The sequence below is a fragment of the Ranitomeya variabilis genome, chromosome 4, assembly GCF_051348905.1.
Source record: "Ranitomeya variabilis isolate aRanVar5 chromosome 4, aRanVar5.hap1, whole genome shotgun sequence".
Taxonomy (NCBI): domain Eukaryota; kingdom Metazoa; phylum Chordata; class Amphibia; order Anura; family Dendrobatidae; genus Ranitomeya; species Ranitomeya variabilis.
Window position 1 is genome coordinate 702,064,570 of NC_135235.1, and position 24,327 is coordinate 702,088,896.

The 24,327-nt window shown below is 43.3% G+C and overlaps 2 protein-coding genes across 2 annotated transcripts in view; one reads left to right on the plus strand and one right to left on the minus strand.

Annotated features, from left to right (window-relative positions):
- On the minus strand, positions 1-22,543 carry LOC143766453 (uncharacterized). The gene is made up of 7 exons (XM_077254166.1): positions 22,261-22,543; positions 21,083-21,232; positions 20,774-20,953; positions 20,567-20,690; positions 19,654-19,742; positions 19,365-19,455; positions 1-1,223 (listed from the first exon to the last, which is right to left on the minus strand). Exons 2-7 carry the CDS (start codon positions 21,158-21,160, stop codon positions 202-204), a joined length of 1,584 nt encoding a protein of 527 aa, XP_077110281.1. The 5' UTR covers positions 21,161-21,232; positions 22,261-22,543; the 3' UTR covers positions 1-201.
- The window catches only part of LOC143766434 (uncharacterized), a 353,435-nt gene that overhangs the window by 80,914 nt on the left and 248,194 nt on the right, over positions 1-24,327 (plus strand). The gene's annotated exons all lie outside the window — the stretch shown is intronic.

Below are 24,327 nucleotides of genomic sequence, written 5' to 3' on the forward strand. Positions count from 1 at the left end.
CAGGGACAGTGAAGCTGGGGCTGATTATGCACAGGGCTTGTGTGATGTAACAACCTCATATGAGCCCCAGGAAAGCGAGTGCCGATACCGCTGGAACAGCACAGGCACAGAGGGTGAATATGATTTTTTTATTTTAACAAGGCCAAACATAATGACAATTCCCTTAAGAAAATACAATTTCCGTTTAAAACATTCACCACATTAAGAACATGAAAAAGGCTTCTCCCCTGTGTGGGATCGCTGGTGGTAATCAAGATGCGCTTTCCGGGTAAAACATTTCTCACATTCTGAACATGAAAAAGGCTTCTCCCCTGTGTGAATTCTCTGGTGTATAACAAGACTGCATTTCTGGTTAAAATATCTCCCACATTCTGAACAGGAAAAAGGCTTATTCCCTATGTGAATTCTGTGGTGCTTAACCAACTCTGGTTTCCGATTAAAACAGTTCCCACATTCTGAACATGAAAAAGGCTTTTCCCCTGTGTGAGTTCTCTGGTGCTTTACTAAACCTGATCTATTGTTAAAACTTTTCCCACATTCGGAACAAGAAAAAGGCTTCTCCCCTGTGTGAGTTCTGTGGTGTATAACAAGATTCCCTTTACAATTAAAACATTTCCCACATTCTGAACACGAAAAAGGCTTCTCCCCTGTGTGAGTTCTTTGGTGCCTAATCAAGCCGGATTTCTGGTTAAAACATTTCCCACATTCTGAACAGGAAAAAGGCTTCTCACCTGTGTGAATTCTCTGGTGCTTATGCAAATCTGATTTATGGTTAAAACATTTCCCACATTCTGAACAGGAAAAGGGCTTCTCCCCTGTGTGAGTTCTTTGGTGTATAACAAAATGTGATTTCTTGATAAAACATTTCCCACACTTGGAACAAGAAAATCTGTTCTCTGCTGTGTGAATTGTTTGGTGTTTCAGAAAAGACTTTTCAAGGGGAAAGCTATTACCATACTCTGAAGGTGAAAACGGCTTCTTTGATTTAGGAACAGTTCGTTTTTTAATGCTTATTTTGTGACTTTGATTTTCCTTAGTAGTTGGTAATGAATCAGAAGACAGGACCTGTTTCAAAGGATCAGATGACATATCTTTGCTGTGAAGAGATGATGGTATATATGAAGTAATGGCATTAACTTCAATTGTATCCTGTGGGATCTCACGATCATCCGATTTAAAAATTGAAGATGTCAGCTGCCACTCTGATCTCCTTGTACAGTTATCTGCCAAGAGAAAACCCAATTATTATTTTTGAATAAAATATCTTTGAATGTTATTTAACATTTCTACTTAAACTGTCTGTAAATATAGCAAGTTATGTAAAAAATGTGAATTATTCATCAAGAAAATGACAATTCACAGTCTAATTGTAAACCTCATGGCATTTACCAGTAGAGCATGGTGTTCAACAGTTTATTCTTTCTGCCTCCCAAATATGGAATAAAAAAACACCTGTTATGTAGGCAAAAATTAAAACATAAAAATATCTACTCATCCCGCAAATAGACATCATCGATCAATAGAAAAACAGAGTTGTCCACATTATTAGTGGCTCAAATGCTCTTGAAAAGCAGTATGGCTTCCAAAAACCAGTCCAGCAATATCCGCTCTCCCAAAGGCAAAATTCCCCCTCACTTCTGAGTCTTGCAGTGTGCCCAAATCACATTTAGCATCCATGTATTTGGCATTACTATAGCGAGAAGAACCCACTTAATTTATGGTGTGTGGGTCTCCTGGAGCACAATATGGGCACTAGATGTTGGGTAATAAAATGGTATATTTTCATCTTTTACTCTACAACATCCTCTGCTCATTAATTACCCGAAAGTAGCTGTGGAGTCACAATTGTTACTAATCCTATAGATTAATTTACTGAGGGTTATACTGCCCAAAATATAGTGACTTTAGGCGTATATCTACTGCTCTGATTTTCGGTCATTTTAGGGCTTCTACAAATGCTGTATCCCATCTTCTCTGGGATCTGCTCCTATGACGTCTGCTTATTCATTCTGCAGGCGGTGCTGGTAATGGAGGAGGCATCAGAACCAGAGGCTCTGATGGTACAGACTCTGCCCGGCCACTAAGATTATGGTGCCTGCGACCTGTGATACCATCCATTCTGGCAGTTTGGGTGTGTACGCTGTCCAGCTAAAGTAATCTGCTGCCTACTTCAGCTAGCTGGAAAGCACCGCACCCTACTAAAGCTAGAAGCATATTGTCGGAAGCTGTGAAATACAGGCTTGTTCTCCTCTGGTTCAGTCCTCATGCCAAAAGTCCATGCTATTATCAGGAAACACTGGCCACTATTGGGCAGGGCACATCCTAACATAAAACCCTTCAACCAACCCACCCTCATGTGTGCAAAAAGACCACCCAACATCAGGGATAAGATAGTTAGGGCAAACATAGGTAGCACACACCCAACAGTTACACAACAGTTGCTTGGCACTTGCAGATGGGGAACCTATCCGTGCCTAAATTGTGCAGCATGCTCAAATGTAATCAAGTCAGTGAATGTTACCCATCCTAAAAGGGTAAAACATACCCAATAAGGGGATTCTTTACCTGTGACTCGAATTTTGTGGTCTATATGATCAAATGTCCTTGTGGTCTATTCTATATAGGGGAAATCACCCAACATGTCAGAGATCGCATCGCAAGCCAAAAGTCCACTATACGCTGTGGGAAAACATGACTACCAATACCTGACCATTTCTTCAAATTCAAACATACTATAGCCCAATTAGGTTACCATGTAATAGAACAAGTCCCACATGCAAGAAGGGGTGGAAATCATATTGAATTGCTAAAAACCCAGGAAACTTATTGGATCCATAAATTAGATACCTAAGGGTACCGTCACACAGTGCCATTTTCATCGCTACGACGGCACGATTCGTCACGTTGCAGCGTCGTATAAGTATCGCTCCAGCGTCGTATACTGCGGTCACACGTTGCAATACACGGCGCTGGAGCGATAATTTCATGACGTATTTGCGATGTAGAAGCCGTTGGTTACTGTGCGCACATTGTATACAACCTGTGTCACACAATGCAATCATGCCGCCACAGCGGGACACTAGACGACGAAAGAAAGTTTCAAACGATCTGCTACGACGTACGATTCTCAGCGGGGATCCGGATCGCAGTAGCGTGTCAGACACAGCGATATCGTAAATGCATCGCTGGAACGTCACGAATCGTGCCGTTGTAGCGATCAAAATTGCACTGTGTGACGGTACCCTTAGGGACTGAATAGAGAAATTGATTGGCTCTTATAGATTGCATCTAATGTTAATCTGCTCTTATTTTGCAGACATGTTGACTCTCCCTACATATACTGTATATTTTCTGGAAAATGTTGTCTCCCATGATTAAGGATGAACTTCCTCGTGCCGACCCTCCCACCATGTTAGGAGACTTTATTAACTAGTGCATCTGTATTGATGCCTGTCTTACTGAAAGCAGACAGGGGAGATGGTCCGAAATTAATTGCACTAATCATTTCCTGCCTCCCTCCCCAGCTAAGGAGTCTTTGAGCTGGATCAGGCGGGAACCAGAGCCCGAACCTATGCAGGTGGACTCTTTACAGAGACAGGTTAGTGATGCACGCAAGGAACATCAACTAAAGGAAAATCATTACAAGCTGCCCCAGCCATTCTTGTAAGATTGCTGCAGCAGTCATACACTGAGTGCTGCAAAAGGGGATCTGTCAAGTCCGAACCTCAGATTCAAGGAAGATCTGCAGCTATGGGTATGGAGTTCTTGTACTTGAACTCTGTTACTTAAGAGCCTGAGGATTGTATTAATGCAGCAATTTTTCAAGTTTCTGCAGCAGTGTCCCAGTTGAACTGTAAGAAAAACAACTCTCATTGCTTCCTCTCCATTAACCTCTGGGTTGACTCAGTATGGGTGTCTAGCTCTGCCATGATTGACTCAGGGGCAAGAGGCAATTTTATGGACATCTCATTTGCCCAGAAACATGGGATACGTCCAGAGAACAAGGCTACTCCTGCACAGATGGAGACTGTGGATGGCTCACTGTTAAACTCTGGACCAGGGGATCAGGAGATGGAGCCCTTGAATGTCCTCATGGGTAAAGATCAAGAAAGACTGTCTTTTATGCTTATCGCTTCTCCCCATTTCCCCGTCATTTTAGGGCTGCCATGGCTGCAGGCTCAGAACCCTACAATTAAATGGGAGACCATGGAGCTGCACTTCCCGGAGAAACAGACAGGTCCAGAAGTTGCAGCTTGTCCTGTTCCTGAGGGACCCACAACAGTCTCAGAGCTACCAGCTATGTACTATGAGCATGCTGATGTATGTGATAAAGGGAACGCTGACCAGTTTCCCCCTCACCATCCATACGATTGTCCAATTGAACTCTTGTAGGTATACCCTTTGGCAAGATCTATACTTTGGCAGGGCCCGAGCTAAAGGCTTTGAAGGACTATATCGATGAAAATCTATCCAAGGGCTACATATCCGACTCTTCATTTTCTGCAGGCACACCCATCTTCTTTGTGAAGCAGACAGATCTTTTTGACCCTGCATAGATTATCAGGAGCTCAATAAGCTTACTATTATAAACCGCTATCCATTCCATTGTTATTGGAGAGAGTATGGCATGCCAAGATTTTTTCTAAACTGGATCTCCATGGGGCCTATAATTTGGTCCGCATTAGACCCAGGGCTGAATGGAAAACCGCACTTAGGTCACGCTACGGACATTTGAAATATTTAGTCATGCATTTAGGTCTGTGTAACGCCCCAGCAACTTTCCAACATTTAGTGAATGACATTTTCAGGGATCTCTTGGATACTTTTGTCGTTATTTATTTAGATGATATTTTGATTAGTTTCTAACTCCACAGAGGAACATCATGGACATGGGAGGATGGTCTTAGAACACCTACGACAGAATCATCTTTATATCAAACTTGAAAAATGCAAATTCCATCAGACCGAGATTCAATTTTTGGGGTACGTAATTTCTTCACAAGGAATTTGTATGGATGAAAGTAAGACCCAAGCCATCAAGAACTGGCCAGTTCCTAAAAATGTGAAGGAAGTACAGCGCTTCATCTGGTTTGCCAACTTCTACAGGCGTTTTATTAGAACTTTTTCTGAGGTAGTGTCTAGTGATGAGCGAAAGTGCTCGCCACTACTCGGTACTCACCCGAGTATCACTGTGCTCGGTGTACTCAGTGAGCACCGAGCATTTCTGGGGTTATTCGGTGGGAGCTCTAGTCTCCGCCTTTAAATTTTGGCGCTTTTTAGCACGCCAATGAACATGCAGGGATTGTCTGCCATGCACTGTAATCCTGCAGCCATCTTTGTTGTGGTATTACAGTGATTGGCCGCACACGATCATCAGGTCTATAAGAGACATGATGCCGCCCTGCTCAGCGCATTCTGCTCCGGACTCAGCTAGTGTAGGGAGTGCTGCTGAGATAGGGTCAGATTGGTTCTTTTATTAGTTTGTGTGGTTCTACTATTGTTCAATCCACAAATCCTGATAAACCAAAATTCCTTTTTAGGGCTAATTCGGGGGTATATAGATTGCAGTGCTAGGTAGGCAGGGGAGTCTATGTGCGCATATCCACATCAGTGCAAGGCATGCAGGCACTGTATGTGAGTATATAGATCTAATTGCAGACATCAAAAGGCTCCATTATTGTCTGCTGCTGCGTATTTTATATATACCTAGCTGCAGGTATCTGTGTTTTGGCACCGTATACCTGCTAATTTTATTACAAAGCAATCCATAGCCCCCTTTTTTCTACATTTCTTTGCTTGGTCACACTGCATACTACAGCCAGGTCATTTTAATACAAGAGCGTGAAAATCTAACAATTTAAAATGGGTTTTTTTGTCCCAGGCATCAGATGTGAGTGCACAGAAAATTCTGGCCTTTTTTTTGTACTATAGTATTTTTTGGAATGTGTTACAACATTTTTGGACACCATTTTGTTGACCAAAAAATCTTTAGCTGGCTCAAAAATATTTAGCTACAGTTCTTATATTTATCACTGTGATTTGTATGCCACACACATCACATATCATTGCGCTAAATATTTTACAATTTAAGTACTCCATTTTTTTTTTTTTTTAGTGTCATAGCCTAGTTATTGACAAAATTTTGGTGGGCCCAAAAAAATCAAGGCCACATTTTGATCAGTCTGTTATCTCAGTCAGACGCCCGGTCTATCTGTGGTCTACAAATACTTGCTTTTCAGGCATACATTCCACTTTTTTGTCTATCTGCTACCCTTGGTCTATACAGTATTTTGGGTAAAAAAAAAAAAAAAAAACTCCTCACAGGCCACAGTACTAAATTCTCACATTTCTCGTCTGCTTGCGCTCGAAATGTTGCCTTTTAGGCTCGTTGACACAGAAGCTTTCCGCAACCTGATGGCAGCGGCCATCCGAAAGTACTCGGTCCCCAGTCACCACTATTTTTCCCGGTGTGATGTACCGGCATTACACCAGCACGTGTCCCACAACATTACTTGTGCCCTCAACAATGCAGTTACTGGGAAAGAACACCTAACTACGGACACGTGGACAAGTGCTTGTGGGCAGGGATGGTACATCTCACTGATGGCACACTGGGTTAACATAGTGGAAGCCGGGACCCACTCGGACCTTAGGATGGAACACATTCTTCCGACGCCGAGGATTGTGGGCCCTACGTCAATCAGGGTTGCCCCAGTCTACAGCTCCTGCACCTCCTCCTCTTCAGCCTCTATCTCTGAAAAGAGCACATCAGTCAGAAGCTGGAAGCACTGCCTCAGCCAAGCAGCAACAGGCTGTGCTGAAGCTAATCTGCTTAGGTGGCAAACCACACAATGCTGAAGAGTTGTGGACAGTCAGATTTTTGGCTTACACCACTGAACCTACAGCCAGGCATGGTCATGTGTGACAATGGCTGGAACCTGGTGGCGGCTGGGAGGCAAGGTGAGCTCACACACAAACCTTGCCTGGCCCATGTGCTTAACCTCGTCGTTCAACGTTTTCTCAAAAGCTACCCGGAGCTGCTGGATCTGCTAGTGAAAGTACACCGCCTGTCTGCTCATTTTAAAAAGGCAGCTACAACTTCAGCTGCCCTTGCCATGCTTCAGCAGCGTTTGAAGCTTCCAGCTCACCGACTGGAGTGTGATGTCCCCACATGTTGGAACGCTGCACTGCATATGTTGGAAGGATTTGTGAGCAGAAGAGGGCAGTTGTTGACTACTGGCATCAACAAGGCCGTAGTTATTCAGTTCAGACTCCACACATAAGACCTCAGGAGTGGATATGGTTGTCAGACATATGTACCATCCTCCAAAACTTTGAGGATTGCACCAACATGATGAGTGGCGATGATGCCATAATTAGTGCCACCATCAAGTTCTCTGTATTCTGAAAACTTCTCTGCTCACAATTAAAGAGGATGCATTGCAGGCAGAGCAAGAGGACATGGAGCAAGGAACCATACAGAGTGATTACACACAGCCCAGCCTCATGTCTTCCCAACGTGGATTGGTAGACAATGAGGAAGAGGAGGAAGAACAGGAGCTACTTTCATGCGCTATAGATGGTATTATAAGCACAACTGTCATACTGTCTGTTCAGCGGGGATGGCCTGAAGACAGGGAGGAGGAGGATGAGGAGGACAGCATGGTCAGTCGTCCTGTTGGTGAGGACACGGAAGTCTTGCCTGTTAGCATTCTGGCACATATGGCTGACTTTATGCTGCGCTGTTTTTCCTGTGACTTTTGCATTATTGAAATTTTCGGTGACACTCATTACTGGTTGGTGACACTTCTAGATCCATGCTAAAAGGAGAACTTTCAAACTCTTCCAGAGGCAGACAGGTGTACTAAAATGGTGCAGTACCAGAGGGCCCTTGTAGCGGCATTACTAAAAAAATTCCCATCTGAGAATGCTGGCAGCAGACATCAGAATTTGTTGGACAACCAAGGAGTACAGGCGAGAGAGACAGAAGTACAATCCAGCACAGGCAAGGGAACAATGGCAAAGTTCTGGGACAGTTTTCTCAGACCCTCCCATCACGCAGGCACAGAGCCAAGGGGGTGCTATCACAAGAAGTGCAATGTTTGGGAAGATGCTGAGGGAGTACCTTGCTGATCGTACAAACATCGTCCGTGATTCCTCTGTGCCTTTTAATTATTGGATATTCAAGCTGGATATGTGGCATGAACTGGCTCTCTAAGCCTTGGAGGTCCTGGCCTGCCCTGCTGCTACCGTTCTGTCAGAGCGGCTTTTTAGTGCCACTGGTGGAATTATAACTGATAAGCTCATCTGCCTGTCAACTGAAAATGCTGACAGGCTGACTCTTATAAAAATGAACAAGGGCTGGATTGGGAAAGACTTCTGTACACCACCAAGTGAAAACAGCGAAACATAACCTCAAATATATTGTCATTCTTGGGGAGGTGTATTATCATGCACCTCTTCAGAACCACACGTGTTATCCTCCTTATCCTCATCATCCACAACCACTAGAACACGAGGGTCAACGTATTCCATGATGCAAAAGTCTCTCAATTTTTGTGCAAGGGTGTTTTTATAATGCCCGTTACTAATTTGAAACCCCAAAAAATTAACTCACCCAGGGGGAAATGTTTGTTTCAAAATGTTGGAGACCCGCTCCTTTAAATTGGTAATAGAGACATATGAGGACATCCTCCACGTCTCTTCAGGCACCACCACTAGTACACGAGGGTGAAGGTATTCCGTGATGCAACAGTCACTCAATTTTTGGGTAAGGGTGTTGTTATGATGCCAGCAAATACTTACCAAAAATAAAAATGTTGTACCCCCCAGGGGGAAAGGTTTGTCAGCCCATACACTTAGTGTATGGGCACTCAAAATGTAGGAGACCTGCTCCTTTAAATTGGGAATAAAGACATATGAGGACATCCTTCACGCCTCTTCAGGCACCACCATTAGAACATGAGGGTGAAGGTATTCCGTGATACAACAGTCACTCAATTTTTGGGCAAGGGTGTTGTTATGATGCCCGTAAATACTTACCAGAAATAAAAATTTTGTACCCCCCTCAGGGGGTAATGTTTGTCAGCCCATACACTTAGTGTATGAGCATTCCAAGTATAGGTGAAGTGCTCCTTTGTAACCCCTTAATGACCGGCAATACGTCTTTTAACTGACCTGAGATATAAGAGAATAGCCTCCCCATACAGGTGACAATCCAGCAGCTGTCAGCTGTCCACTATAGCTGACAACTTGCTGCATCAGCCACGATCAGTGTTTGCACCGTCCAAATCTGTTTAACCCCTTAGATGCTGCTGTCAATAGTGACTACATCAGTATAAATGGTTAACAAAGTGTGGGGGCTTCCTCTTTATCCAAACTTGTGCCCTCAGATCATGATTTTGTGGTCCTGATGTTTCCCATGGCAATTCACGACCAAATAGCGGCCTTAGAGTCTGACGGCTCTTGTAATCTGTTCAGAAGTTAGCGGCATTTAGGTGGTAAAAATACACATTTTCATTTCTGTCATGCCACTTTGCATTAATTCCTGTAAAGCACTTGAAGGGTTAATAAACTACCTGACAGCAGTTTTCAATATGTCTAGGGGTGCTATTTTTAAAATGGTATCACGTTTGGGGGTTTCCCAGTATATGGGAACCCTAAAGTCACTTCAAACATGGATAAGTCCCTTAAAAAATAAATATTATAAATTTCCTTGAAAAAAATGAAAAATTGCTGCTACATTTTTAAACCTCCTAAAATGCTAACAAAATAAAATAACATTTTACAAATGGTGCCGATGTAAAGCCGACATGAGGGAAATGTTATTTATTAATGGTTTACTGTGGTATGACCATCTGGATTAAAGGGATAATCATTCAGATTTAGAAAATTGCTAATTTTTTAATATTTTTCTCAAATTTTTGATATTTTTTATAAATAAACACAAAACATATTGACCTAAATTTACCATTATCATAAAGTACAATGTGTCACGAAAAAACAGTCTCAAAATCACTTGGATTTGTTGAAGCGTTGCAGAGTTATTACCACATAAAGTGACACTGGTCAGATTTCAAAAATTTGGCTCCGTCACTAAGGGGGTAAAGTGACAATTTTTTTATGAGACCCTCCTCCACGTTTCTTCCAAGGGGGATTGTGGTGCATGCAAATTACTGCCAGGCCTTGCATTCACTTCATGGACAAAATTTATGGTAATAAAAAAATTAAATAATGTGAACTTTTGTTTCATGTGGCCATCCAGTACGTGGTTTCAAAGAGTTATTGGAGTGCATGTAATATTGGTGCAGGGCAGGCCTTACATTCAAGTGCATAAGCAAACAGTATGGGAGACACACTTTGTTCTAATGGGAACAATTTTGTCATGAGGCCGTAAAGTACTTCTGAAAGGCTTATTGGGGTGCAAGTAACTTTGGAGCAGGCCTTGCATTCAAGTGCATAAGCAAACAATGTGGGAGACACAATTTCTTCTAATGGGAACAATTTTGTCATGAGGCCGTACAGTACGTCTGCTGAAACAGTTATTGGGGCGCATGTAACATTGGTATAGAGCAGGCCTTGCATTAAATGCATAAGGAAACAGCATGGGACACACACTCTCTTCTAATGGGAACAATTTTGTCATGAGGCGGTAAAGTACGTCTGCTGAAAGGCTGATTGGGATGCATAAAACATTGGTGCAGGGCAGGCCTTGCATTCAGTGCATAAGCAAACAGTATGGGAGACACACTTTCTTCTAATGGGAACAATTTTGTCATGAGGCCTTCAAGTGGGTCTGCAGAAACGGTTATTGGGGTGCATGTAACTTTGGGGCAGGGCAGGCCTTGCATTCAATGCAACATTTTTTAAGGAGGCCCTACTGTACGTGTCGTGAAAGGGGTATTGGAGTGCGTCATAATTTTTGGCAGCCCAGCCACTTACTGCATAGGCAATAACAGTATAGGAGACCCACTGTTTAATGGCCCTTTAAGAACATTAATGCCGTCCGATACCCCTTGAAAAATAGGCTCTGTGACTTTAAGAGTCCCTCCTTCATAAATGAAACAAGATGTGTCTCCTTATGTGTCACACACCACATGGCCAGCTAGGGTTGTTCAATGTTACAAAGACATTACCCAGTGAATGCATTTGTATTAGTTGAAAGCAATGCTAAAGTTGAAAAACGCATCAAAAGCGCAGCGTGTGAACATAGCCCAAGTGGTGGAGGAACATTTTTGGTCGGGGTTAGTTATTTTGCTTTATATAATTCATTACCCTGGAAAAGATGTTCCTTAACATATTTCACAGCAAAATCCATTTTGCTTTCATTTTTGTATGTTTTTTTGGTATGCCTGTGAAAATGGCGTGAAACTCTGACAACATTGTTTACAGCTGTGACCTAGGAGTTAGAAATGCTTCCAGGGGCGATCCCCATAATGTTCCGTGTCATTTAAGCAGTGTTTCCATCATTTTTAGATGTTTTTAGACCTTAAAAGGACCCTCGGGGGGATCGCGGTAAAAATGCTCGGGTATTCCAATTTGCTCGAGCTGAGCAACGAGCACCCAAGCATTTTAGTGCTCGCCCATCACTAGTAGTGTCACCTATCACACAACTTACCTGTAAAAGGTCTATCTTCACCTGGACTCCTCAAACCCAAGAAGCGTTTTCTTGTCTGAAGAGTAAATTTACCACAGCACCTATCCTAGTGCATTCCAACCCTGAACTTGCCTTCATTATAGAGGTGGATGCCTCAGACTGGGCCATCAGAGCTATACTCTCCCAGAGAACAGGTGATAAGAATCTTTGCATGCCTGTGCTTTCTTTTCCCAGTGGTTGTCTGCAGCAGAAAAGAACTACAACATGGGCAATAGAGAATTGTTGTCCATCATTGCTGCCTTTAAGGAATGGAGACATTATCTTCAGTGAGCTGCACAGCACATACTCGTCCTAACCGACCATCGCAATCTTGAATTTATCAGATCAGCTAAGTGCCTGACTCCTCGCCAGACTCGTTGGAGTCTGTTCTTAAATCAATTCAATTTTGTAATCTCTTATAGGCCAGGATCTCACAAGGGAAAGGCCATTACACTCTCTAGGATCCATTCAACTGAGATCTCTCCACTCACTTCTTCTAAGACTATTCTTCCCGATTCCAGGTTCCTGGTAGTGATTTATAATTAAGGCCTACTTAATGACATCAAGGAGGCATACCATTTGAAATCCTTGTTGGCACAACCTTCTAGGGACGTAAGTTTGTTTATAAGAATGGGGTGTGGATTCAAAGACAACACCTGCATATACAGTACCTTGTGAAAGTATTCGGCTCCCTGGAACATTTCAACCTTTTCCAACATATCATGCTGCAAACATAAAGATACCAAATGTAAATGTAAAGAATCAACAACAAGTGGAACACAATTGTGAATTTGAACGAAATTTATTGGTTATTTTAATTTTTGTGGACATTCAAAAACTGAAAAGTGGGAAGTGCAATATTATTTGGCCCCTTTACTTTCAGTGCAGCAAACTCACTCCAGAAGTTCATTGTGGATCTCTGAATGATCCAATGTTATACTAAATGCCTAATGATGATAAATATAATCCACCTGTGTGTAATCAAGTTTCCCTATAAATGCACCTGCACTGTGATAGTCTCAGGGTTCTGTTTGAAGCAATGAGATCATCATGAAGACCAAGGAATACAACAGGCAGATCCGTGATACTGTTGTGGAAAAGTTTAAAGCCGGATTTGGATACAAAATAATTTCCAAAACTTTAAACATCCCAAGGAGCACTGTGCAAGCGATCATATTGAAATGGAAGGAGTATCATACCACTGCAAATCTACCAAGACCCGGCCGTCCCTCTAAACTTTCATCTCAAACAAAGAGAAGACTGATCAGAGATGCAGCCAAGAGGCCCATGATCACGCTGGATGAACTGCGGAGATTTACAGCTGAAGTGGGACAGTCTTTCCATAGGACAACAACCAGTCGTACACTGCACAAATCTGTCCTTTATGGAAGAGTGGCAAGAAGAAAGCCATAAAAACTGACATTTAAAGTTTGCAACAAGCCACCTGAGAGACACACGTGGAACATGTGGAAGAAGGTGTTCTGGTCAGATGAAACCAAAATCGAAATTTTTGGCAACAATGCCAAACGATATGTTTGGCATAAAGGCAACACCGCTCATCACCCTGAACACACCATCCCCACTGTCAAACATGGTGGTGGCAGCATCATGATTTGGGCCTGCTTTTCTTCACCAGGGACAGGGAAGATGGTTAAAATTGATGGGAAGATGGATGGAACCAAATATAGGACCATTCTTGAAGAAAACCTGTTGGAGTCTGCAAAAGACCTGAGACTGGGACAGAGATTTGTCTTCCAACAAGAAAATGACCCCAAACATAAAGCAAAATCTACAATGGAATGGTTCACAAATAAACATATCCAGGTGTTAGAATGGCCAAGTCAAAGTCCAGACCTCAATCCAATCAAGAATTTGTGGAAAAAGATGAAAACTGCTGTTCACAAACCTCACTGAGCTCGAGCTGTTTGCCAAGGAAGAATGGGCAAGAATTTCAGTGTCTCGATGTACAAAACTGATAGAGACATACCCCAAGCGATTTGCAGGTGTAATTGCAGCAAAAGGTAGCGCAACAAAGTATTAAGCTACAGGGGCCGAATAATGTTGCACGCCCCACTTTTCAGTTTTTGAATTTCCACAAAAATTTAAAATAACCAATCAATTTCGTTCAACTTCACAATTGTGTTCCACTTATTGTTGATTCTTCACCAAAAATTGACATTTGGTATCTTTATGTTTGTAGCATGATATGTGGGAAAAGGTTGAAAAGTTCCAGGGAGCCGAATATTTTCGCAAGGCACTGTACCTGAAACGGTCAGATTGAGAATACTGCAACTCATCCACAACTCTAAGATAGCTGGACATAGAGGTGTTCTAAAGACTCAAGAATTTTTCTCGTTTCTTTTGATGGCCCACTTACAGAAGAGATATTCTAATTTATGTCACTTCATGGGAGGTGTGTGCCAGAAGCAAGACACGCACGTTCTTCGCTGATGGGTCTATTACAACCCCCACCCACCCCATGTCATCCGTGGAGATCCATTTCCATGGACTTCATTGTGGAGTTGCCAACCTCTCAAGGGAAAAACACCATTTTGGGGGTGGTGAATCGTTTGACAAAGGCAGCTCACTTAATTCCCTGTACCCCCTGCTAGAAAGACTACAGATTTAATCATTCAAAATGTGTTTCGCTTGCATGGATTCTCGGATGAGGTAGGTCCATTGTGATCGGGGGGTTCACTTCAAGGTTTTGGCAGAATTTCTGTGCCGCATTGGACATTAAAGTAAACCATTCTTGTGCCTTTCATCCTCAGACTAATGGTCAGACAGAACGGACCATTCAGACCCTGGAACAGTATCTCCGCTGCTTTATCTGCCACCTACAGGATGATTGAGTGGATTTACTCCCACTGGCAGAGTTTTCTTATAATAACTCTCAGAGCACTTCCACTAAGCAGTCTCCTTTTTATGTTAATCTAGGTTATCATCTTAACATACTTCCTTGATTTCCCATAGATACGCCTTTGCCAGCTGTGGCCGACAGAATCACTTATCTACAATGGAATGTTGACCTTCCAAAGAAGAATCTGGATTTGGCTCAGGAGAGGTATAAAGGCCCCGTCTCACATAGCGAGATCGCTGCTGAGTCACTAGTTTTGTGACGCACAACAGCGACCTCAGTAGCGATCTCGCTATGTGTGACACGTACCAGCGATCAGGCCCCTGCTGTGAGATCGCTGGTCGTGTCGGAATGGCCTGGACCTTTTTTTGGTCGTTGAGGTCCCGCTGACATCGCTGAATCGGTGTGTGTGACACCGATCCAGCGATGTCTTCACTGGTAACCAGGGTAAACATCGGGTTACTAAGCGCAGGGCCGCGCTTAGTAACCCGATGTTTACCCTGGTTACCAGCGTAAATGTAAAAAAAAAACAAACAGTACATACTCACCATCTGATGTCCGTCAGGTCCCTTGCCGGCTGCTTCCTGCTCTGACTGAGATCTGGCCGTACAGTGAGAGCAGAGCGCAGCAGTGACGTCACCGCTGCGCTCTGCTCTCACTGTACGGCGGCTCAGTCAGAGCAGGAAGCAGACGGCAAGGGACCTGACGGACATCAGATGGTGAGTATGTACTGTTTGTTTTTTTTGGTAACCAGGGTAAACATCGGGTTACTAAGCGCGGCCCTGCGCTTAGTAACCCGATGTTTACCCTGGTTACCCGGGTGCTGCAGGGGGACTTCGGCATCGTTGAAGACAGTTTCAACGATGCCGAAGTCGTTCCCCTGATTGTTGGTCGCTGGAGAGAGCGGTCTGTGTGACAGCTCCCCAGCGACCACACAGCGACTTACCAACGATCACGGCCAGGTCGTATCGCTGGTCGTGATCGTTGGTAAATCGCTATGTGTGCCGGGGCCTTAAGAAAGCAGCAGATAAGCTTTGTAAACCCACACCAGCCTTCAAGGTAGGAGACTTGGTCTGGCTGTCAATTACGAACCTTAAGTTGAGGATTCCATCATCCAAATTGGGACATAAGTACATTGGTCTCTATAAGATCAGTAAGATTGTAAGAGCCATGGCTTGTCTTCTTCATCTGCCCAGAACTATGAGAATCACCCTGTTTTCACGTTTCACTACTAAAGGCAGCAATTCCCAATATGTTTCCTGGACGTTCTTCTCCTCATCCTGATCCAAATGTTCATTGATGGTCAGGAGGAATTTGTGTTGGAAAAGATTCTGGATTCCAGGTCACATAGATATCTCTACAAATTTCTACAATGCCACTCTTGCATCAGCCATCGTCTCGGTCGCCCCTGTCATGTATAGCAGAATGCGACAATTCAATAGAAAGCCCTGGCACAATAACATCACTAAAAAGCTTTGGCAAGTATCCAGAATTGCAGAGCGGCGTTGAAAGAAAACGCATTCACAAGATGATTTCACTGCCCTTAAAACAAGCAATACTCGCATTCAAATCAGCTCTCACCTCTGCTAAACAGGCCTATTTTACATCCCTCGCATCTTCTTTATCCCACAACCCCAAACAGTTGTTCAACAATTTTAACTCCCTCCTCCGCCCAGCACTGCCTCCTCCGAGTACCCTAATCATTGCTGACGACTTTGCCACACACTTCAAAAATTAGATAGACCAAACATGGCAAGTCTTTGTTGTCAAACCACCACAACCCCTTTGTATACCAGACCAATGCCCTAACCTCATAACTTCCCTCTCCAAAATCACTCAAGGACAGCTTGCTCATCTTCTCTCCAAATTACACCTCACCTCTTGTGCTCTTGACCCCATCCCATCCCACCTCCTCGCCAACCTCACCACCACACTAATCTCATCCCTAACCCATCTCTTCAACCTATCACTAACTTCTGGTAACTTCCCCTCAGCTTTCAAAACTGCCACAATCACACCTATCCTCAAAAAGCCATCCCTTGACCCAAGCGCTATGTTCAGCTATCGCCCCGTATCTTTGCTCCCATTTGCTTCCAAACTCCTTGAGCAGCACGTCCATGCAGAACTTTCCTCTCACTTTGCATTTAACTCTCTCTTCGACAACCTACAATCTGGCTTCCGTCCCCACCATTCCACTGAGACTGCCCTGACCAAAGTTACTAACGACTTACTTACAGCCAAAGCTAACAGACAATTCTCTATACTCCTCCTTCTAGACCTGTTCTCTGCCTTCGACACAGTTGACCACTGCCTCCTACTACAGATCTTCTCTTCCTTTGGGGTCAAAGACCTTGCCCTATCTTGGATCTCCTCATACCTTACCAACCACACATTTAGCGTTTCCTACTCCCATACTACCTCTTCATCTTGCCCCCTCTCTGTCGGTGTCCCTCAAGGCTTTGTCCTAAGACCCTTACTCTTCTCAATCTATACACTCGGCCTGTGACAACTCATAAGGTCCTATGGCTTCCACTACCATCTATATGCTGATGACACTCAGATCTACCTCTCTGTTCTCCAGACTCCCAGAGTGTCTATCAGCCATATCCTCCTTCTTCTCCTCTCGCTTCCCCAAGCTCAATGTGGACAAATCTGAACTAATTATCTTTCCTCCATCTCGCACATCTTCCCTACCTGATCTATCTATCAAAAAAAAAATGAAATCACACTTTCTCCTGTCCCCAAAATCTGCTGCCTCGGAATAACCCTTGACTCTGCCCTGTCCTTCAAACCCCACATCCAAGCTCTCACCACCTCCTGTCGTCTCCAGCTAAAAAATATTTCCAGAATCCGTCCTTTCCTCAAACCTCTTTCTACCAAAATGATTGTGCATGCCCTAATCATCTCCTGCCGGACTACTGCAATATCCCCCTTTGTGGCCTCCTTCTAACACGCTCGCATCCCTCCAGTCCGTCTTTAACGCTGCTGACCAATTAATCTCTCTCCTCGCTACACTCCTGCTTCCCCTCTTTGCAAATCCTTTCACTGGCTCCCAATTCCCCAGCGTATCCAGTTTACACTACTAACACTGACCTACAAAGCCATCCATAACCTTTCTCCTCCATATATTTCTGAACTAATCTCTCAATATCTTCCCTCACGTAATCTCCGGTCCTCCCAAGACCTCCTTGTCTCCTCCATGTTTATTCATTCATCACCCAATCGCCTTGAAGACTACTCCCGAATATCCCCCATCCTCTGGAATTCTGTGCCCCAACACATCCGGTTATCCACCACATTTAGATCCTTCAAAAGAAACCTGAAAATCCACCCCTTCAAGAAAGCTTACAACCTGTAATGACCACGCGGCCACCTCAACACCATCGGAGCTGCCACCTCACCAACACCGGAGCTGCTGCAACCCTCGACCTACTGTCTCCTTTCCCATAATCCTGTAGAATGTAAGCCCGCAAGTTTTGTTTACTGTAAGTGATATTTGTATTTTGATGTAACCCCTTCTCATGTACAGCACCATGGAATTAATAGTGCTATATAAATAAATAATAATAATAAAATAATAATAATAATAAATCAGCTACAATATCTGATTAAGTGGCAGGGCTACTCAGTTGAAGACAACTCATGGAAACCGGTTAATAACACTAATGCTCCTCACTTATTTCGCCAGTTCCATCAGAGGTACCCAGACAAGTCTGGTCTGGGGTCATCCGGAGGCTGTCCCTAAGGTGGGAGTAATGTAAGGTTTTTAGTCTCTTTTCCATATCTGCTGTTATTTTTAATTGAACCTAGTTTTTCCTGTCAGCCATTTTGCTTTCTGTCCTGCTGCATCTACCTTGCCCTTTACCAGTATGGAGTTCTCAGTTTCAATGTTTCCGCCCTGTTCTCTGCCACTTGCCCCTTTAAGCAGCATCAGCTGTTTAATCAGGGCTTCAGAATCAAGTCTGAAGTTTACCTGTGACCTGCTCCAGGAAGTCTTGGACTTATTAGACCAACCACCTTCTACTTCCGATCCTTGGACACGTGAGTACTTGGGAATCCCTCAGCTTACCATCAACATTTGCAAGGCAAGTAAGAGAAAGAATTGAACCTATTTCTGCAACTTTGCTTGGACTTAAGGTTTATTCCTGCCTGTCTTATCTCCTGCCTTTGTACCTGCACCTGTGTTAACACTTACTTGTATGAAGTAATACAAGAACTACTTAAACAAGCCTGTGTCTTTGGTGTTTCCTCGCACCCAAGCACAATACTCTATACAGATTGTATTCTATAATTGACAGGAAACTCTGTTGTTATTGTACAGATAATCACACTTGACCCTCACTGCACATTTAATGTTGTTGATTATAAAAGTGAAGTTTGGCCAAAAAGACTGGACCTGGTCTTGTAGGGACCATATAAGCACAATAAGCAGCACAGAAGGGAGAGAAGGTAAGATTCATCCAATAAGATATCAGGGTTCTAGGAAGCCAACAGCATCATTACCCTCCACTTTCTCTTACAGGTCCATCATAATATTTTCTTCAAGTGATTTTCTTCAAGTGATTTTCTAACTTGTCAGCACATACTAAGTACGCTGTCATTTGGCTTTGTAGTTTACAGATCTGGACAGGTAAGACTTAGCGTCTTCTAATCTCAGGGGGTAGGTGGATCTTCCTGGTTGTAAGTTCTATAGACAATGGCTTTTATTGCCCAAAGTCATTTGAATAGTTTTGGGTGGAGAAAGTTGTGGTCTAGAGGCAAAATGGTGATCACATGATTGTGATACGGCCGGACTACACCACCGATAAAGCAGCCACAGACGGTGACTTAGAAGAATCTGTGACTTCTCTGCATTTAGTGGTTACTACTCACCTGGGTAGCCATACGTAGGAATCTCCTCTTTACACCGCTCATCACCCCTCACATATGTCTCTGTAGTATTAATAGGGGTCATATCTTCACCCTGAAACAAATATTGTAAAAGTCACAGACAGATGGAGAAGTCACATCTATGATCAGCTCTAATCCTGCCATCTCCACCGTTCTCATTACACAAGTATAAAACATATAATACTGGGGGATAAAACAAAGCTGAGCACAAGACCTTCACAGCCGTCTACATATCATAGGGGAGATCTCATGACACCTTCTCTCTACCTACCTGAGGAACATTGGGATCTTCTTGTTTACAGTCCTGTGGAAGAAGAGGACGGGGACATCTCTCTGGTGTTGTCCTCTTACTGGAAAGATCTGGTGGAAACACATACAGGAACTGAATTCCCACTAAAGTTATTTCCCTCACTTTTTGTTTTTTCTTGCTTGAGAGCAGAGAGGGATAATTCTAAGGGAAAGTGAGGGCGAGTTGACGAGAGTGGGGGTGCCACATTGCGTATTTATCTAGGGTGCTAATGTCCTCAGTCAGGTAGGGACGGTTTGATTAGGGTGATAAGAGGGAGGACTATATTAGGCTTTATCGTGCCACCCTCTATCACTGAATCATGTTCAGATTTATCCGGTTTTTATCGTTTTGGTTTTTTTGTTGTGATTTGAGTGTTACCGTCTTTGTAGGGCTCCTGATGATAAGCAGGTTGTTATCTAGTGTTTATCAGTTCATTGGGTTCACCTCCCCCCTTTTTTTCTCCCTAGTCCTTCCAATCACCATGGCACAATTGTCTTATCAATCAAAGATTTTTTACCGTCTGCACTCTGCACCTTTATAGGAAACAGCAGGGTGCATTTAGGGTAAGCCGTCGGTGAGCGGGGGCGCCAATTTGCGTTCAAGCTAGGGTGCCAACCTCCGTTGTAAGGAAGGGTGTATTAAGGTCCGCTAGGGCCTTATAGGGATTTGTATATGTAGGAGCACCAAATCATAAGTTGCAGGCCCGATGCCTTTAAGTGTTGTTTGTTGTTTTGTATTTAATAAAGATAATAAATTTTAGGTATTAGTTTGTGAGCTTGATTTGAATTCTATACCTGTGTATCCAGTTTATGGTTTATGAAACACATACAGGGACTGAATTTATTCTTTACATACAGATAGTTATAGGCCGTGTGTATTTAGTCCTGTCTATTACCTGGTGATGTGAGGGGCTGGGGAACCTCCATCATGACGTCCTTGTACAGATCTTTGTGTCCTTCTAAATACTCCCACTCCTCCATGGAGAAATAGACAGCGACATCCTGACATCTTATAGGAACCTGACACATACAATGATACCATCATCCCCCCGATCCCTTCACAGTGTTACTGTATAATGTCCCAGCATTCCCAGCAGTGTCACCTCTCCAGTCAGCAGCTCAATCATCTTGTAGAGGAGTTCTAGGATCTTCTGGTCATTGATGTCCTCATGTATCAGGGGGTGAGGTGGAGGTCCCGTGATTGGGCTCAGGGGTCTTCCCCATCCCTCAGACACAGGGTCCTGACAGCGCTCACTAGAGGTCTTCTTCACTACTGTGTAATCCTGGTTATGGAGAGACACATTAATAAATCTCACTACAGACATTTCCAGAGTCCTCACCTCTCCAGTTCTGCCCATCTGTTATTCCCATAGAGAAAAATGATGTAATGTGACGTCATCAGAATCTCTCACCTCTCCAGTAAGCCGGAAGAGGATCTCTAGGGTGAGGTATAATATCCTCTCCAGCATCTTGTCTCTGTCCATATCCATCTTTGATGAGTAAATCAGGAAAATTCTCTTATATAGAAGATCTTCACTGAGAGGATCCGATATTGTAGAGACCTGAATGAGAAGAAGATGAGCCGATGTAACATCATAAGAATCCTGTGTAATAATACAATTACTGGAGATAATAAGGGAAACATATCAGGAGATAGAACAAAATGTTGTATTTTCTAGTCTTGTATGGGCAACAACATAAGTTGAATTTCTGACTAAGGCATCTCCCTCCATGCTCCCAATCACTGGCTATTTTACTGCTTCTACAACTGATTAGCTGTAGGAATCACAAGCTCGTTGGGACTGATCAGGAAACACAGACACGAGGAGACCCAAGCAGCAATGGTATTTTTATTTTACAACATTCAGCTTTTTTCCTGACATCTCCTAATAAAACCTATATATTTAGGCCACAGACAACAAGCAGTTTCTCCCTCGGAGTCGGCAGCTGAATACGTTCCTCATAGACTCATCTTCCATAACGCTAATTCTCGTCTCATTTACCGACCCTGGAATCGGCATTAGCAATACTGCAGGAGATATTCATTACACACGACATGAGAAATAACTACTTCATGGTGAGGACGACATCTTCATCTTCTACTGCGGCTCTAGAAACATATTTGTCCAGAGTCCGTCACTGACTCCATCACCACCGGCCTCTATATGAAGGTTTCCCGACAATATTGTGTGGGGGAATGGAGGAACTGTGGGAACATTATACTGTCTGGAGGCCAAGAAAGGAGCACGGTACTATGAGAGTAATACAGGTTTCCCTGGTTCCCATCATAGTTGGGTCGTTTGTATCAGCGGAAAAGGAACAAAACCATTGTGATTCTTATAAGGAGACAACACAAAACCCCCTAAATATAACATCTTATAACAACCCCACAATCTGTGACTCCTCAGGGTAAATCGCTCTCTCACCATTGGATTAGAGCTGATACTATGAAGCTAAAGTGACTAAACAGACTTTCTGTCACCTCCATAAAGGGGCACTTTTCCGTGTTTGTCAGAACTGTCCGAGGATTATTAGAGGTGACAGTTTCCCCCCAATTAGAAGGGACACCTGTGGATATTGGGGTCTTTACCTGCTACAGTTCTGGAGGGATTTAGTGGGTAAAGTGCTGGAATCACTTTCTCCCAAAGGGTTAAATGTCCTCTGTAACTTCAATGTCTTTCTATGAAGCTTCTTTTCTGAACTTTCTTCCTCTGTTTTCTGCCGTATTTCTATTACTCCCCGGAATCAGGAATGTATTAAGTCCTATAGAAACTGCGGAGAAAGAATCATTTCTAATTCTGTGTTTCCAGGGAATTGTTTGCGATATCCCCTGTGCAATATATCCACCCGCACACCACATATACGGCTGCTCTGTGCGCACAGGACCTGTGATGAGGTCACAGGAGGGGAGGAGTCAGGGGTCACATGATCAGGGGCCTCAGTGTATGCAGGACTCTGCTGTGCTGGTTGTCATGGTGCTGGATGAGGGGAGGTTTATGTCTGGGGTCAGGAGGGGTTTACAGTGTGGATGTAGCAGAGCCGTGTGTGTACGAGGTGTACGGAGCGGAGCCGTGTGTGTACGAGGTGTACGGAGCGGAGCCGTGTGTGTACGAGGTGTACGGAGCGGAGCCGTGTGTGTACGAGGTGTACGGAGCGGAGCCGTGTGTGTACAAGGTGTATGAAGCAAAGCCATGCATGTATGGGGTGTACATAGCTGAGCCGTATGCGCATGAGGTGTACGGAGTGGAGCCATGTGTGTGCAATGTGCACGGAGTGGAGCAGTACGTGTACGAGGTGTACGGCACGGAGCCATGTGTGCACAACATTTAAAAAAAAAAAAAAACAATGATTGGATCCATCAGATTATTCCATGTTTTGTTCCCCAATATTTCCTCTCTATTTTTCCCATCTGTGTATTATCGTCTTGCGTCTTTTTCATTCTCACTAATATTATACTCTGCTCCGCACAGGGCATCTTGCTAAAGACCATGGACTACAAAACCCAGGACCGGTCTTGGCTCAGTCACGTAAATCCTGTTTCCAATATTGAAGCACCAACAACTGGCGGCTCTGGGGCTCAGAGTAGGAAGGATTTTAACGTTTTGATTAAAAAAAAAATACTTTTTAAATGAACCAAAACTTGGTGGAACAAAGCTTTCCTGGAAAATGATCTTCTGAAACAATTACTACTGAGAATATTGCGGACACGTGTGAGACCAGGAGTTCATCAATAACTGGGAAAGTATTTGCAATAACAGCTCAAATAAATTCATGGAACTTTTTGTTAATTTTTATAGCACAACCATATTGAACACCAACTGGATGGCATATTTACAGTGGCATGTACAAGTTTTGGCACCCCTGGTCAAAATTACCGTTACAGTTAAACAAGTTGTAGATGAAATAATCTCTAAAAGGTCTAAACTAAAGATGAAGGTCAAGATAAGGTCAGGAAGACCAAGCAAAATTTAAGTGAAAGCAGCTCTTCGGATTGCTAGCAAATCATAACCACTACTTGACTGCAAAAGACCTTCAGAAAGATTTAGCAGATATGATACATTGTTCTACTGTTCAGAGACACCTGCACAAATATGGCTTTCATGGAAGTCATCAGAAGAAAACTTCTGTGTCCTCACCATAAAATTCATGCATCAGAAGTATGCAAAAGAACATCTGAACCTGCCGGTTGCATTTTGGAAACAAATCCTGTGGACCAATGAGGTTAAAATAGAACTGTTTGGACACAATGATCAAAGGTATGTGTAGGAAAAAAGGGCACAGAATTTCAGGAAAAGAACATCTCACCAGCCATTAAGAACCTCAAAAAATTAAACGTTGTTTTTAAACTCATGGACAAAAGTGTTAACATGGTGATATTGGCAAAATCTATGTATGAGTCTGATACAGGAAAGATATATATCTTGGTACTGTGTTAGCCAGTGGATAGAAAAATATCTCTATTGTCTCTCGGATCATAGCTTTATGGACATAAAATTACTTGTATTAACCCCTTTTACAACATGCCCCGTACTAGATTGGTTCTCCTTTTTGTACATACTTTGGTTATTTTGTTTTTATTTGCACTTTTTACATTTTGTAGTAACTGAAGAAGGTTCATGTTGAACCGAAACGTTTTGAGTATACTGCAAAATAAATT

Excerpts from the sequence above, each read along its gene's own strand:
- LOC143766453 (XM_077254166.1), bottom strand. The coding sequence starts at position 21,160 with ATGGATATGGACAGAGACAAGATGCTGGAGAGGATATTATACCTCACC. Across the intron at positions 20,954-21,082 it reads TCTTCCGGCTTACTGGAGAG|GATTACACAGTAGTGAAGAA; the intron begins GTGAGAGATTCT and ends CTCCATAACCAG. Across the intron at positions 1,224-19,364 it reads TCCTACGTATGGCTACCCAG|ATAACTGTACAAGGAGATCA; the intron begins GTGAGTAGTAAC and ends TTCTCTTGGCAG.